The sequence below is a fragment of the Struthio camelus genome, chromosome 30, assembly GCF_040807025.1.
Source record: "Struthio camelus isolate bStrCam1 chromosome 30, bStrCam1.hap1, whole genome shotgun sequence".
Lineage (NCBI taxonomy): Eukaryota > Metazoa > Chordata > Aves > Struthioniformes > Struthionidae > Struthio > Struthio camelus.
Genome location: NC_090971.1, coordinates 5,053,685 through 5,066,725, shown reverse-complemented (window position 1 = coordinate 5,066,725; position 13,041 = coordinate 5,053,685). Strand labels below are relative to the sequence as shown.

At 50.7% G+C, this 13,041-nt stretch overlaps 2 protein-coding genes across 2 annotated transcripts; both read left to right on the top strand.

The window, feature by feature from the left end:
- Positions 1 to 6,653: 6,653 nt before the first annotated feature.
- On the top strand, positions 6,654 to 8,051 carry LOC104144185 (keratin-associated protein 10-5-like). The gene has a single exon (XM_009675017.2). It carries the CDS (start codon positions 6,695 to 6,697, stop codon positions 7,604 to 7,606), a length of 912 nt encoding a protein of 303 aa, XP_009673312.2. The 5' UTR covers positions 6,654 to 6,694; the 3' UTR covers positions 7,607 to 8,051.
- Positions 8,052 to 12,025: 3,974 nt separating this feature from the next.
- LOC104144186 (uncharacterized) lies at positions 12,026 to 12,982 on the top strand. Its single transcript, XM_068922643.1, has one exon. The coding sequence runs from the start codon at positions 12,026 to 12,028 to the stop codon at positions 12,902 to 12,904; it is 879 nt and encodes a 292-aa protein (XP_068778744.1). The 3' UTR covers positions 12,905 to 12,982.
- The last annotated feature ends 59 nt before the right edge of the window (positions 12,983 to 13,041 follow it).

Here is a 13,041-nt window from a genome sequence, read left to right as displayed (position 1 = left end):
GCAGAGTCTCCGTGCTCTGCTTCTTGGCAGTCTTGTCCTAATTCCTAGCCTAAATTTAGTCCTAACTGCTTCTGCTGCGTTACCGTGCTTCTCAGGCAGAACAGATTGCCTCATTGAAAACCCACTGGGCACAACAGAAACATTTTGCAGGCAGTCAGCACATCAAAGAGCCCAGTTCTCAATTGCTTCATTCACGCACCAAGCTCAGGAATGGACTTGTTGGAGTTAAGCCTGTAATCAGCCTTTTCTAGCCAATACCCTACCATGTACGCTCTCAAAGTAGAGCAGCCCAGGGGTCGTCCTAAGTTTGTGCTCAAGTTTGCAGCACTGCGGCTGGAGAACAGGGAGCAGCGAGGGTGCCAGGCCGTGTTTCAGGCTTCCCTGCGCACCTTGGGAGAGAACAAAATGTCAGCTTGCTGCAATATCAACTGCACAGAGGTTGGCCAGGTGCCCTGTGCAATGGGGAGGTTCTCCGGGGACTGCCTACATTCAGATTAAGTGCGCTTTATCCTTCCAAAATAGGCAGAAAAGGCCTTGAATGTCCCTGAGATTCAGGCCCCACATCTGAAATTTTCAGTGTGTATTTGCCACCTGCATTATTTTCATTGTTATTTTTAGGCAGGACCAAAGCCATCGGGTTTTGAAGCAGAGCATTTGAAAAATGTCTGAATAAAAAGGGGCTTTCATGCTTCAGGTGTGGCCAACACAACAGCCTTCTGCTGCTAAAATAGAAAATGCCTAAGAACAGGGAGTTTTCTCTCCTAAAGGACAAGAAAAAAAAAGTTTCTGTGAATTGGACACTTCTGGCGCTACAAAAAATGCCAACACCATGTACCGTACAGGCCCGTTTTCCTGGGAGGCAGGGCTCCCAGACTATATAAGACTATATTCCCCAGATCTTACCCTGTCTTTGCATTGATTCATTGCTTCACTGGTGAGTTGGGTAAGTCTGATTTTGAGGCATCTATTAAATATTACTAATTAGGCTTGTCATAATACGACTTACTGTGGGGGCAAATGTAGGATTATAATTTGGTGGTGCCAGTTTTAGCCTCTTCCACCTGCAAATGGGATTAAATGAGATTACATTTCAGGGGCTGCAGGCTCTAGAAATTAAACCGTTTCTTCTCCCACTGTTTCTGCGCCTGTGTAATGCCATTGGTTGATGGAGATAATCTTGGTTTATACCTGTGCCACTCTTTCGACTGCGATAGCATCACTCCATTGCACAAGGCGATAATAGGGGGTGAATCAGGCCCGGAGGACTTAGAGTTTATACGAACATGGCTTGCGCTGTGAAGCCAGGACTGCACTGTTAGCTGCATTGCTATGGAAAGATGAAGTTTAAAAAGTTTTGTGTGTCCGGAGCATCTGATTTAATAACATAATCTGGCTGATAGGAAAAACTCCCTGGGGAGGGGAAGGAAGGGATCAACTCCAGAGCTGCAGGAGAGCAGAAGAGAGGATTCTGAGGAGCACTGCAGCTTTGCACGAATGCTGCACCTGCCAAACCAGACTTTGATCCAACCTGGGAGTTCTCAGGGGTTTCTGGTTTGCAAACCAATATCAGCAAGGTTGGGTGCTGGAAGACGATCATCTGACAAGGGCTGGCTAATGAAAGGGACCTAGAGCAGATGACTGTAAAGCAAGAAGATAGCACAGGAGGGAAAATTATTGGTCTTCAGGCTTGAGAGAGGGAATTATCTTCGATATTCTGCTTCCCATAGCTCTGAGTCAGTTGTTGAAACCACAGCCATCCTGAGCTCTCACAGTTCGCTTGTTCCTCACACCGGTGTGTGAATTAGGGCTAAGTTATCAGTATTTCTAATAATATTGCTACTTTTTTGCTGCTTTTCTTTCCTTTCTTTGTTTGTTTTTTAACAACAGAAACAAAAAATTGGTGCAATATTTTTTTTTCCTCAAAGCCACTACCTTTCCTTTTTTCCTATGGTATTTTTCTCAGTCCCTGGCCTGGCAGCAGGATATCGTCACAGTTAATCCAGCAGCAGGGCAAGCAAGCAGCCCCTCTGCCCCCGGCAGCAAGCAAAGCCTTGCTGGAGCCCACACGGATCCCCCCAGCGGTGGCAGAGCCAGAGGTACCAACAGCCGAAGAACCAGGAAAGAAAGCCGAGGAGCTGCCTGCAACACAGCTTTTTGCGCCAAAACCCGAGCAAGGCCCACCGTCCGCTGAGGAACCCGATGTTCCCACTTCTGTGCCACCCCTGGAAGAGCAGCCAAAAAAGCAGCTGAGCCAGTGGCCTCCAAAGCGAAAGTAGCTCCTGGGTATGGAAAATGTGGAGCAGGAAAGAAATCCAGGGCATGCTGCAGCTAATTTGGGGTACTTTTTTGGAGGTCTGCAAAAAGTATTTCACACTTTTATCTTCTCTGGGTTAGTGCTTTGGTTCACTTATGCTGTTACCCCACACACGGGCAAAGCTGCTGGCAACCGCTGGTGCTGCACGGCCGGGAGGGGTCTCACAGCTTTGAGTTGGCATCTGCTGCTTTTGCAGAGGGGAGAGCTCAAACTTTGAACATATTCCTCCGCGTCCAGGTTTCTCCTGCACTGGAAGCCCAGCTAGTGTAGGTGATGAGTATGGGCGCCGGAGTGAAAGTCACTCGCATCAGTGTCAAAACTGTCAATTCAAGCATTTTATAAGTTACCAGGGCTATTACGATCCTGTAGTCCAATTTTCTATAGAGACTGAACTCCACTGAGCCTCGTAACACCTAGAACAAAGAGGTGTGCTGGGGCTACTACTTGCAGAGCAGCAAGAGTTCATTAAGTAATAAAATGCTTTTAAAATGAAGCAAGAAGGAGCCTAAGTGAGGAGCATTTCATTCTAATGTGTGATGGCCTCCAGTGCTGTTAAATCATTGAAATAGTGATACTGCAAATTTGCTGCTTGCTGGGCTAATAATGTGCTAAGTTTTGGTGTCTACAGCCTCTATGCTGCTTTCTAATTACAAGTCTGATACAATAAAAACAGGCAATCTGCTTATTCCCCTGTTTCCTTTTGTCGCCATCCTCCCCTCCCTGCATGCACCTTCGTGCCCTGCAATGGCTGAATGAGCACACTCGCACGGCATGCAGCTCCGCTACTGTTTCAGTGTGTTTTAAACGCACAGAAGCACGTTCATATGAGCAGCTGGAAACAAGCAGCTTTTACAGAGGTGGGCTCAGGCTCGCAGGAGGCTGCGGCTTGGCCGTGCGGTGCCTTGACAGCTCAAGACAAATCCCTGTCAGTGTACTGGTGCAGTAAGAAGCATTGAGACATGAGGGTCCTCTGATGCAAAGGCTGGGTCGAGTCACCAGTTTAAAGCATCTGCCTGGAGAGAGGGCATCCAAAGGTGGTTTCCCAACTTTCCCCAGAAGTAGCTGGTCCTGCTGTTGCGCAGGCGAGTGCTGCGCTCTAGCGGCTTCACCACGGCTGGAGGGAAGGGCCTTGCCTGGGCCAGCCTGGAGGCCCTGCCGGTCCCAGCTCCCCGCAGGAGCAGCCCTACGTGATGCTTGCTGCTAGCAGGATGCCGTCACGCTTGGAAGATGCTGAGCAGAACTTGGCCATGGTGGCACTTCTCCAAGGCAGATTTATTGCCTCGAGGGAGGACTCCCCTCCTTGGGCTTTGCTTTTGTAGCCTAACGTACTTAGTTTCCTTTGCTGTGCACTAGTTTTAATGTTTTCTTTTCCACACACCAGTTTTAATGCTCAACAGCTCCCCACAGTCGCTCCCTCCTGCTTTACAGTTCTTTGTTGAGTTTAACAGCATCTGCTCGTTACTGTTAATGGAGCAAGGCTAATTTTACACCACTTGAGCTTGCAAGCCAATATCCCAGATCCCACCTGGCCTATTTACCTCGTTTCTTCTCCCTCCTTTAGGGCTGTCTTGCTCTTTTGCCACTTCTGGCTTTGGCATAGGCAGGGAGCTGTGAATTCTCGGCACGTGTGCTCACGCTCTGAAATCGTCGCAGCATGATGGCGCTCCTTTGTGTGCCTCCCTTATTAAAAGGCAAGTGGTGGATTCCCAAATGTCTCACCTGGCATCTCTTCCAGGATGTTTTCTGGCTCCCTCTTCCTACTTCTCAGTGCCACAGCTCTATTTTTATTTCTTTTTCCACCTTGGTCTTGTGCTGTTTTCCAGGTTGTCAGACAAGTCACACATGTTTGAAGCGTTCAGGAGATTTTTCTTAGATGACAACCACTTTAGGGCAGGGTTAGTTTGTGTGGATAGGGTGGATACTGCCAGGATATGCTCAGATAATGACAACAGAAGAATATATTTTTGCAGGCATTATCGTGTGAAAATGAAACACTCATTAAATTGCTGCGTAGTGAAAGTCTCCAGTGTTGCTATGCTGCCAAAGTTAAAATGGAGCCTACTAGGGCTTATGGGGTTTTCTTTGTCTCTTTAATCCTGTAGGTTTGGGGTGCACTGCTTAAGTGGGTTTAGATACATAATCTTACAGAAATTACCAGGTATAAAAATAAAAGTTAAGTTACTGTTGTGATCAACTAATTAAAGCTCCCCTGAGCTTTCAATATGTTAGGTAGGTTCACAAGGTTCAGCCAAGTACTGAATGAAATTAGGATTTGTGTGAAGGTTGGGGCATTGCTGGCATGAAGAAGAAATAGTTATTTAAGGGACGATTCATCTGACAATGTACATATGAAAGCATTGATTAGATCTTCAGTGACTTTAAAAAATTAATCTCCCGATTTTCTATCCAGTTCCTTTAATCTGGATGCAGTGTGTGATAAGAAGTAGACTTGCTGAGAACGTCATCTGCAGAACTGGAGGAAGCTTATCTGCTCTTGATGCTGCTCATGGTCTCCTGTGCTGCTAGTCACAGCTCTGACAGCTGAGCACGTTATATAATAGCTGCAATCAAATGTGATTGTAGCTAATCCTTTTCCGTTCATCTGGGAGTCACTGGGTGACATGTTCCCATCACTCCGATAACAGGTGATGGTGTCAGGATCATGGGAACACCGTGGCATGCACAGCCAGATGCTCTCCAGAGCTGCGTGAGCTAACAGTCAAGTTCATTGCCAACCTGAATGATGAACTGTCCCGTGAACTTTTGATCCACCCCAAGGGGATGATTTGAATTTTACTGAGAGTCCCTTTTTTTTCCCCAAAGGGGCCATTGTCCTTTGTCCAACCTGCACATGCAGCAGACCCCAGCTGCTGTGCCATACAGGCCAGATGAGGAGTGCTACCAGCTCTTACCCAGTGAGCTGCAGTGATTGAAGTTGGAGAAGGGACATGGAGCGGTCAGGACTGCTGTCATGTGGCACAAGCCAATACAAGGTGTGTCTGAAGAGTGGAAACAGGCCCAATGCTGGGTCTTGAATGTACCCCCATCGTTGGTGACCACCAGCTGTTTGCAGGGACTTTGAAGGCTGCCCTCAACGGGGTCCCATAATGCCACTACTGTTGTAGTGTTGTACCAACTTCTGCTTTGCAAAACCCCTGGGGCAGGAGGTGGCACTGTCGTCTGCCTCTCCAAATGCCATACAGTCTTACCATGCCAGGAAGGATTATACAAAAGATAATTGGTCTTACCATGGGGAACTGACATTCAACTACTCATCTTTGGGGATGAGTACACTGATGCTAGTCACCAGAAGTGTTGCGCACAGAATAGGTTTTGCATAGGCGCTAATAGGGTATGTCGTGAGCACTTCATACCTTCAAGGCACGTCTAGAAGCTGTATAAAAGCTCTCCCTCTATTAGGTCTCAGTGGTCACATCACAAAGTTGTTCTCATCAGGGAGCTGGGTAAGTCTGGTTTGTGCTGAGCCTCTCTAGCTGAAGTGCAAATTTGTTTCTGCTTTTTTTTATATATATAGAAATGCTTTATGGGAAAGATTGTCAAAACTGGTGGGTCTGGGTTGCTCTGTTGGAGCGGGAGTGTGCTCTCTTACAGTATCTCCAGCTGGGACTCCAGCTCCACTAGCAGCTTCTGGAAAAGCCGAGGAAAGGCTGTTAGCAGCGAATGGAGGGCTGCTAAATGTGGTTTGCTTTTGGGGGTGTAGAAGGCATGTGGCAACAGTCAGAACTGCTTTGGTGCATCAGGGAACAACGCTGTAAGAAACGCAAGCACGCTTGTGTTCAGTTGTGGTAACTCTCCCCTTTAATCAACTTTGGTCACTCCGGGACCAAACCGTGTACCTTTTCCTGCCCAGTTTTATGGGGTTACCAAGCCCCGGGTGCCTTGGAGTTGTTTGCTCCTCTCGCCACAGCAGATGCTCCCAGCTGAATGCCCTGAGTGGCTTGTTTCTGGGCTGGGAGCTTCTCCTCTGCTCATCTAAAAGACATCAGAGGTCGTCGCAGAACCAAAAGCAGAAGGGGAGAGCTGGTTTCGGTGGCTGCAAGACAGCTCTGAGATGGGGAAATCTTCTACTGCGCTCAGAGCCTAATTCTTCCCCCGCACAGGTCAAGGTGGTGGAAGGAGTGAGCGGCTGTCTGGGGAGGGCTGAGGTATCGAACCCTGCTTGTGTCTCTGAGTGTTCCTACTTCTTGATGCAGTAGGAGCCTCAGAATTAAAAGTGAAGGGGCAGGTCCTCAGCTGCTGCTGGCATGGGCAGGAGGCCACAGCGTGGGCGGCTTCACCGTGGGGAGGTGCTGGCCCTGGCACTGCTCTCAGGGCTCTGCTTTTCCCATATCCTTGCAGTCTTGCTGAAGCCTTGCCACGATGTCGTGCTACCTGCCGCAGCGCCTCCCCTCCATGTACCAGGAACCCCTCCCCGTGAAACGCCCACCGATGTATGCTGCCTCGTGCCAGCCGGTGCCGGTCCAGGGCTCAGCGCCATGCATCCCGCAGTATGTGACCCCCTGGGTGTCCCAGCAGCGCTTCGCAGGCTCCAGTTTCTCGCAGCAACAGTGTGTGACCAAGTGCGTGCCGCGGCAGCAGTACACAGCCGAGTGCGTGCCACAGCTGCAGCATGCGACCGCGTGCATTCCACAGCAGCCGTGCGCGACTAAGTGCGTGACAACCTGCGTGCCACAGCAGCAATGCACAGCCAAGTGTGTGCCGCAGCAATCCTGCGTGACCAAGTGTGTGCCGCAGCAGCAGTGTGCAACGAAGTGCATCCCCCAGCAGTGTGCAACCAAGTCTGTGTCCACCTGCCTCCCCCAGCAACCGTGTGCGACCACATGCATCCCGCAACAGCAATGTGCAACCAGGGGTGTGACCACCTGTGTCTCCCAGCAGCCGTATGTGACCAAGTGCGTCCCCCAGCAGCAGTGTGCCACCAAGTGCGTCCCCCAGCAGTGTGTGACCACTTACTTCCCGCAGCAGTGCGCCACCAAATGTGCCACCAAGTGTGTGACCAAGTGTGCCCCGCAGCAGTGTGCCACCAAGTGTGCCACCAAGTGCACCACCAAGTGTGCCCCGCAGCAGTGCACCACCAAGTGTGCCCCGCAGCAGTGTGCCACCAAGTGTGCCACCAAGTGTGCCCCGCAGCAGTGCACAACCAAGTGTGTCCCGCAGCAGTGTGCAAGTGACTGTCTGCCCGCATGTGCCCCACAGCAGTGCCAGCCGGGGGGAGTGAAGATTTCGAGCCATTCGAAGAAGTACTGCTCTGCCTCAAAGTGGCCCTGGTAAAACGGAGAGGGGAAGGGATGAGAGTTCATGGAAACAGAGTGACCTACAGCTTTGGGGCAGGGGTTATTTATCTCCTTTTAACCCCTGCTGACTAGTTTCTTTTGCTTAGTTCCTCCTTATCTCTGTTTTCCAGTATTTCCCCTATACATCAGCTCTATTTTGGGGCAGGGTGCAATTGTATTTCCCTGGCTACTCTCTGGGTGTCTGTGGCTTGTTCCTTAGTCTGCTGTAATAAATAGTTTAGTAGTACATTAAGGTCTCACCTAATTGAAATGTATACTGATAAAAAAAAAAAATTAAAGTAGGTAGACTAGAACCATCTAAGGAGTCCAGCTCAGGACACATAAGAGGACCGGTGGCACTACAGCTCGTGGTAGCAGTGGTGCTAGTCCTGGCGATGTCCAGGTTCACCTTGTCTCCGTGAAGCTGCGAGTTCTGCACTATAGCTGCGTTTACGATCAGGTTTGGAAGAAAGATGTAAATTGGCTAAGCAAACAATATGTAAGTCTCATTCCAGTGGCCTTCATTTAGGAAGGTGCCCTGAATTCCCTGCTGCTCTGTGCTGACATCAGCAGAGTCCCAAACATTTACAGTTGGGATTTCTGGCTCAGTGAAGCCAATCTTGCTGAAATTTTTATACACTAACATTTCCTTTCACTTAGTTGCTTTAATTAATATTCAAAATACAGTTTGAAACAAAAGAAAGATATTGCCGAAAGATATAGCACTGCTGTTTTATAAAAGTTTGAGATGCAGAAGTCATTACCTGCGTTGTTAATGCTGCCTAAAGATGTGTACTCTACGCTACATTGAAAACACATTACAGATATATATGCATATTTATTTCATACTTACATATATTTAAATAAATACAGTTCTATGGCCTCAAAATTAGATATTTTGTCTTTCCTCCGCCCTCTGGTGGTTCTTGCTTTTTTTTTTTTTTTTTGGGGGGTTTATTAAATACAGTGAACTCCTGTCAGGAAAAACACAAAAATTTTACAATAATACCCTCTCATTAGGAAAATGAGAAGGTGACTGCTCAGGCTAAGTAGCTCCTGCAACATCAGAGGGCAAAAACACCTTGCAGGTGGCGGCAGTGGGTGTGCCTGGGCCTGGGAGGCTGCCCCGCGTCCGGCCCTGGGATGCCGGGAGGTGCCCAAAAGCCGCATGGGGCAATGCCTGGCCGTGCCGCAGCAGCAGCCGGCTGCCTCCTGCCGCTAAGGAACCGGCCCTTTGTACCGCACCCCTTCCCGAAATCGCGATGCTGCTGCAGCCTGGAGAGGCAGCATGTAAGCAAGGGATGCTCTTGCGACCAGGCACTTTGGGTCACCTTTAAAGTAGGAAAGGGAGCAGCAGCGTGGGGTTATGACGAGCTTTCGCATCATCCCGGCTTTCCCTTAGGAGCCAATTTCCCAGGGCCGGGCACTCGTTTTTCCTGCAAATCCCAGGTTTTGCATGGTTGGGGCTGCAGGATAGAGGCTGGAGCAGCTGCTGAGGCAGAGGACGCATTTCAGCGATGGGTGTGATGGAGCCTGATCCTGGCCCTGGCTCTGACTCATCCACCAAGTGACCGCAGTGCAGTGTGCCTCAGTTTCCCTTCTGCTTAATTGGGAATAATAACAGACCCTGCAATAACGTCCTATGTGGCGCTGCGAGTCTCTTGGAGATTAAAGGATTTCAGAGAACTTTGCAGATGCTAATTAGGAGTATTTGGATGACAGAGCGTGATGTTATCATCGGGTTAATATTTGCTACCTGTCCTGGAAACGCTTAGCTGAATGCTAGCGTTGCTTTAGGACCCCTTGGGCTGGAACTTGCCCAGGAACTAGCTTGAAGAGACTTTTCATAAAAATGGTATCAGTCTGTTTGCCATTTCTCAGGTGGCTATCTGACTTCTAAAATCTCCGGTCAGATCATTTAATATTAAAAAAGGGCTTGGTAGTTAAAGGGCTTTAGAGTTAAAGGGAGTGAATGCAACTGAGCTTATAGAAATTCAGGTAGGAATTAGTGCTTTTTTTCTTCAGACACAAGATAAGTCTAGAGAAAGTGTTCTTCTCTGTTTATTGCATCTCCCAAAATGTTGGCATTGACTGGGAAAATACACAGTTCATCTGCATTTTCTCTTTGATACCGAGGGAGACTTTTGTTGGAAAATCAAAAATGGGAAGAAACTCCTGTACAAACACACCTTTTGGGATTTCTGGTGAAAATAGAAATAGGAAACAAACTCAGGCTTAAAACTTCGACCTTGCTTAAACCTAGACCTTCCCGGTCTCGGCACCGGTGCTCATGTTGCAGTTAATCTTCCCCAGGGTTTGCTCCTGGTGCAAAGGGAGGAGTGATGGTGGCAGGGTCGGCAGGCGGGCAGGAAACAGGGTGGCAGTTTTCAGGGCAGCAGCTCGCCGTGATCCAGGCACCTTTCCCTGGGCTGCCCCAGCTCTCCTGCTCACCTGGTTTCTCCCTTGTGCAGGAAAAACGTCACCTCTTTCGGCAGGTTATTCAGGATGGGACAGCAGCATGCTGCGGTAATTAAGTCCTGCGAACAGTTCCTGGACCTTCCTGGACTGCGTTTTCAACATACGCACGTGGAAATCCCCCATGGAAATGCAGCCACAGGGGGCAGCCCTGGCCCCCGGCCCCCCGCCGCCCTCGCCAGCTCAGCTGCAGCCCCAGCTGCGGCGCGTTTGCAACCCGGAGGCAGGGCTGTTGTGGTGCCCCGTGCTGGAGTTTGCAGTGCGAGGGTCACCAGCAGCCTTTGTGCGTGATGTATTTGGCCTTCAAGGCCCTTTGGCTGGTTTTGTCTCTCCCCGGGATGGAAAGGAGGAGGTTGGCCCTCCCGATGCCCCAGCGGTGCCAGCTGTCCCCAGCAGCACGGAGCTGCACGTGGCTCGGCTCAGGCTGGCAGGCAATTACAAACATCACACGGCCACGCCACCTCGCTCCCCTGGGGCACTTATTCACTGTATAAAAGCTCTGCCATCGTGGGGCTCTCCCAGGCACTTCCCTCCGGTCCTTCTCACTGATGAGGCGGGTAAGTCTGGCTTTTAGTGGTGCTCCTGAAATGCTGGCTTGTTCCCGGGCGGCCGACGCGGGCAGAGGGCCGGTCCGCGGGCTGCAGGAGACCCGTCCTTGGCGGGGCTGCTGCCACCAGCACTACGGCTAGAAGAGCTGGAGCATCTCCCCCGTGCTAAAGACCACCAGGAAAGCGCTTTGGACAGACTGCAGACTCACGGGAGGGGGATCTGCTGGCTCCTCTGCACTTTCTCAGATATAGTCCAAAGGAGGCTATCGACTACCTACAGGGCTCAGTGCTGTCGGCAGTCAGATATGAGACCATAAATGAAAAAGCAAAACCTGTAGTGGAAGCAGCGGGGAGAATTTTGCCACTGATTTCAGGATCTGAACAGAGCAACTATCCCCGACTAGCCAACTGGCTTCAGTACCAACACACAAGCTAGCTCTCCAGTGAAGTCTGAATGAATCAAAATTTCTATTTGATTAATAATGATAAAAATAAGTCAGAGATGCAAGCAACCCCCTGGAAGCAAGTAACTCCCCTTATGTTAGCAGGCTCTGACCTTGATAAGAGTCACCAGATACTTTAATGTAGTAGTAGCCATTGCTATCATTGTTTTTAGATTAGTTATTTTTATTAGTCAATAATTATTATAATTACAGTGATTATAAGTTTTATTAATGATAGTAACACAGCATTGTATTGTTAATAGTCATATAGTGATAGGTTTGGGGAAGACAAAGCATCTTGCCCTAACTCTAGGCAGAACTAGGGGTGTTCAGGAAATGCAAGTGGGAAGCTGTGCACCTGCTGGACCATGCTGCTGGGTCCCTTCCCCTGAGGCGGGAGGTCCTTGACTCGGTGTTTCCTCCTTTGTTACCGCTATGGTTTTACTGAATGCTTAGAAAATACTCTTGTATTTTCTGTTCTTGCTTTTCTTAAAGCTTGCCCATGTGACAATATAAAGGTGGGATTGCAACGCCTGCAGAGGCAGTGAAGCTGGTATTAGGCTAGCTAGCTCCAAACCTGATAATTGCGCAGGTCTTTCAGCCTGTCTGTCCCAATGGGCTCATGAGGACACGTTGTACGTGCCAGGCTCCCTGCTACCCTGAGCTGGCTAATTTAACCACAGCTTGGGCTCACCCACATGGACAGCAGCCACACCTGCGTATTACAGCCTGGACACACCTTTAATTTTGGGTTGGCTTTCATCTTTTGTGCTTAGGTGTTGCAGCTGCTTCTGAGTCACGGCGAGCCTGCAGCAGGGCTGAGGTGCGGGCTCCCCCTGCAGTGAAGCCTGCTGGAAACGTCCGATCCCGTATCACGGACAAATAGCCAATGCACATGTGAACTATCCGCCTTTTTCCTGTTTTTTTCAGGCATAACCACCTTGCGTGACCATGCACTATTATGGGGAGCGGTATAAACACCTGTGCCTGCCAGGCTCGGGCTACATCACCGAGAGCCTCCAGGTGTGCGTGCCCCAGGCCGACGTGTGCAGCACCACGTGCCACCCACTGAGTGTGACCAAGAGCCCGATGCCCAGGTGGCCGAGCTACGTGCAGCCCTTCACCATCCTATGCCCACAGCCGAGCATGGCCCTGCCACCCCTGCTGTGCCACCAGCCCTACGTGCAGCAGTGCGTCCTGCTGGGCCCAGAGGCTTGCGAGACCTCTCGCCTTCTGCCCTGTGCCATGTCCAGTGAGCAGCCGGGTGCTGCGCAGAGCCTCCAGCCCTGTGAGACTTGCTGCACCGAGAAAAAGCGCGTGGCCAAGAGCCTGCCGCCGTGTGCACCCAGGTGCCCGGAGCCGGGCAAGCTCAGGTTCCCACCGTGTGGGATCAAGTACTCGTCCTCGTGCAAGAACGAATGCACGGCGCAGGGGGGGTCCAAGCGCTGCTCGCTGCCGGCGATGCCCGGTGGGTACTCGCGGCCGCTGCAGGGGGGCACCGAGTGCCCGCCGCAGCAGTGCACTGTGCAGGAGCAGGGCGGCTTCCCCTTGCAGCGCTGCGTGAAGGGCTACCCGACACAGGAGTGCGTGTCCGCCTGCTCCTGGCGGCAGTGCGCAGCCCCGTGTCCGCTGCCACCAGGGGCGAAGGAGCGCCCGCCGCCGCCCCTCGCCAAGGGCTCGCTGCCGCTGGATGCAGCCCAGCAGAAAGGCTTGATGACCCCGCGTGCCACCAAGTCTGGGTGCCCCCATGCGTCCCGGCATCACGCCAGCGGAAGGAAAGGTTCAAGCCATGCCAAGAAGAGTCGCTGTGCTGCAAAATGGCTCTGGTGAAGGAGCCCAAGGGGCCGTCACAAAAACAGCCAGACACATAACCGGGGTCTGAGGTTATTTCTTTCCCTCTCTTCCTACTCCCAACCACTGAAGAAGCTTTGGCTGCATTTTTTCCCCTTATCTTCTCAACGTTACAT

Bases quoted from the DNA above. Each gene is read 5' to 3' on its own strand.
- LOC104144186 (XM_068922643.1), top strand. From the start codon at position 12,026: ATGCACTATTATGGGGAGCGGTATAAACACCTGTGCCTGCCAGGCTCG.
- LOC104144185 (XM_009675017.2), top strand. From the start codon at position 6,695: ATGTCGTGCTACCTGCCGCAGCGCCTCCCCTCCATGTACCAGGAACCC.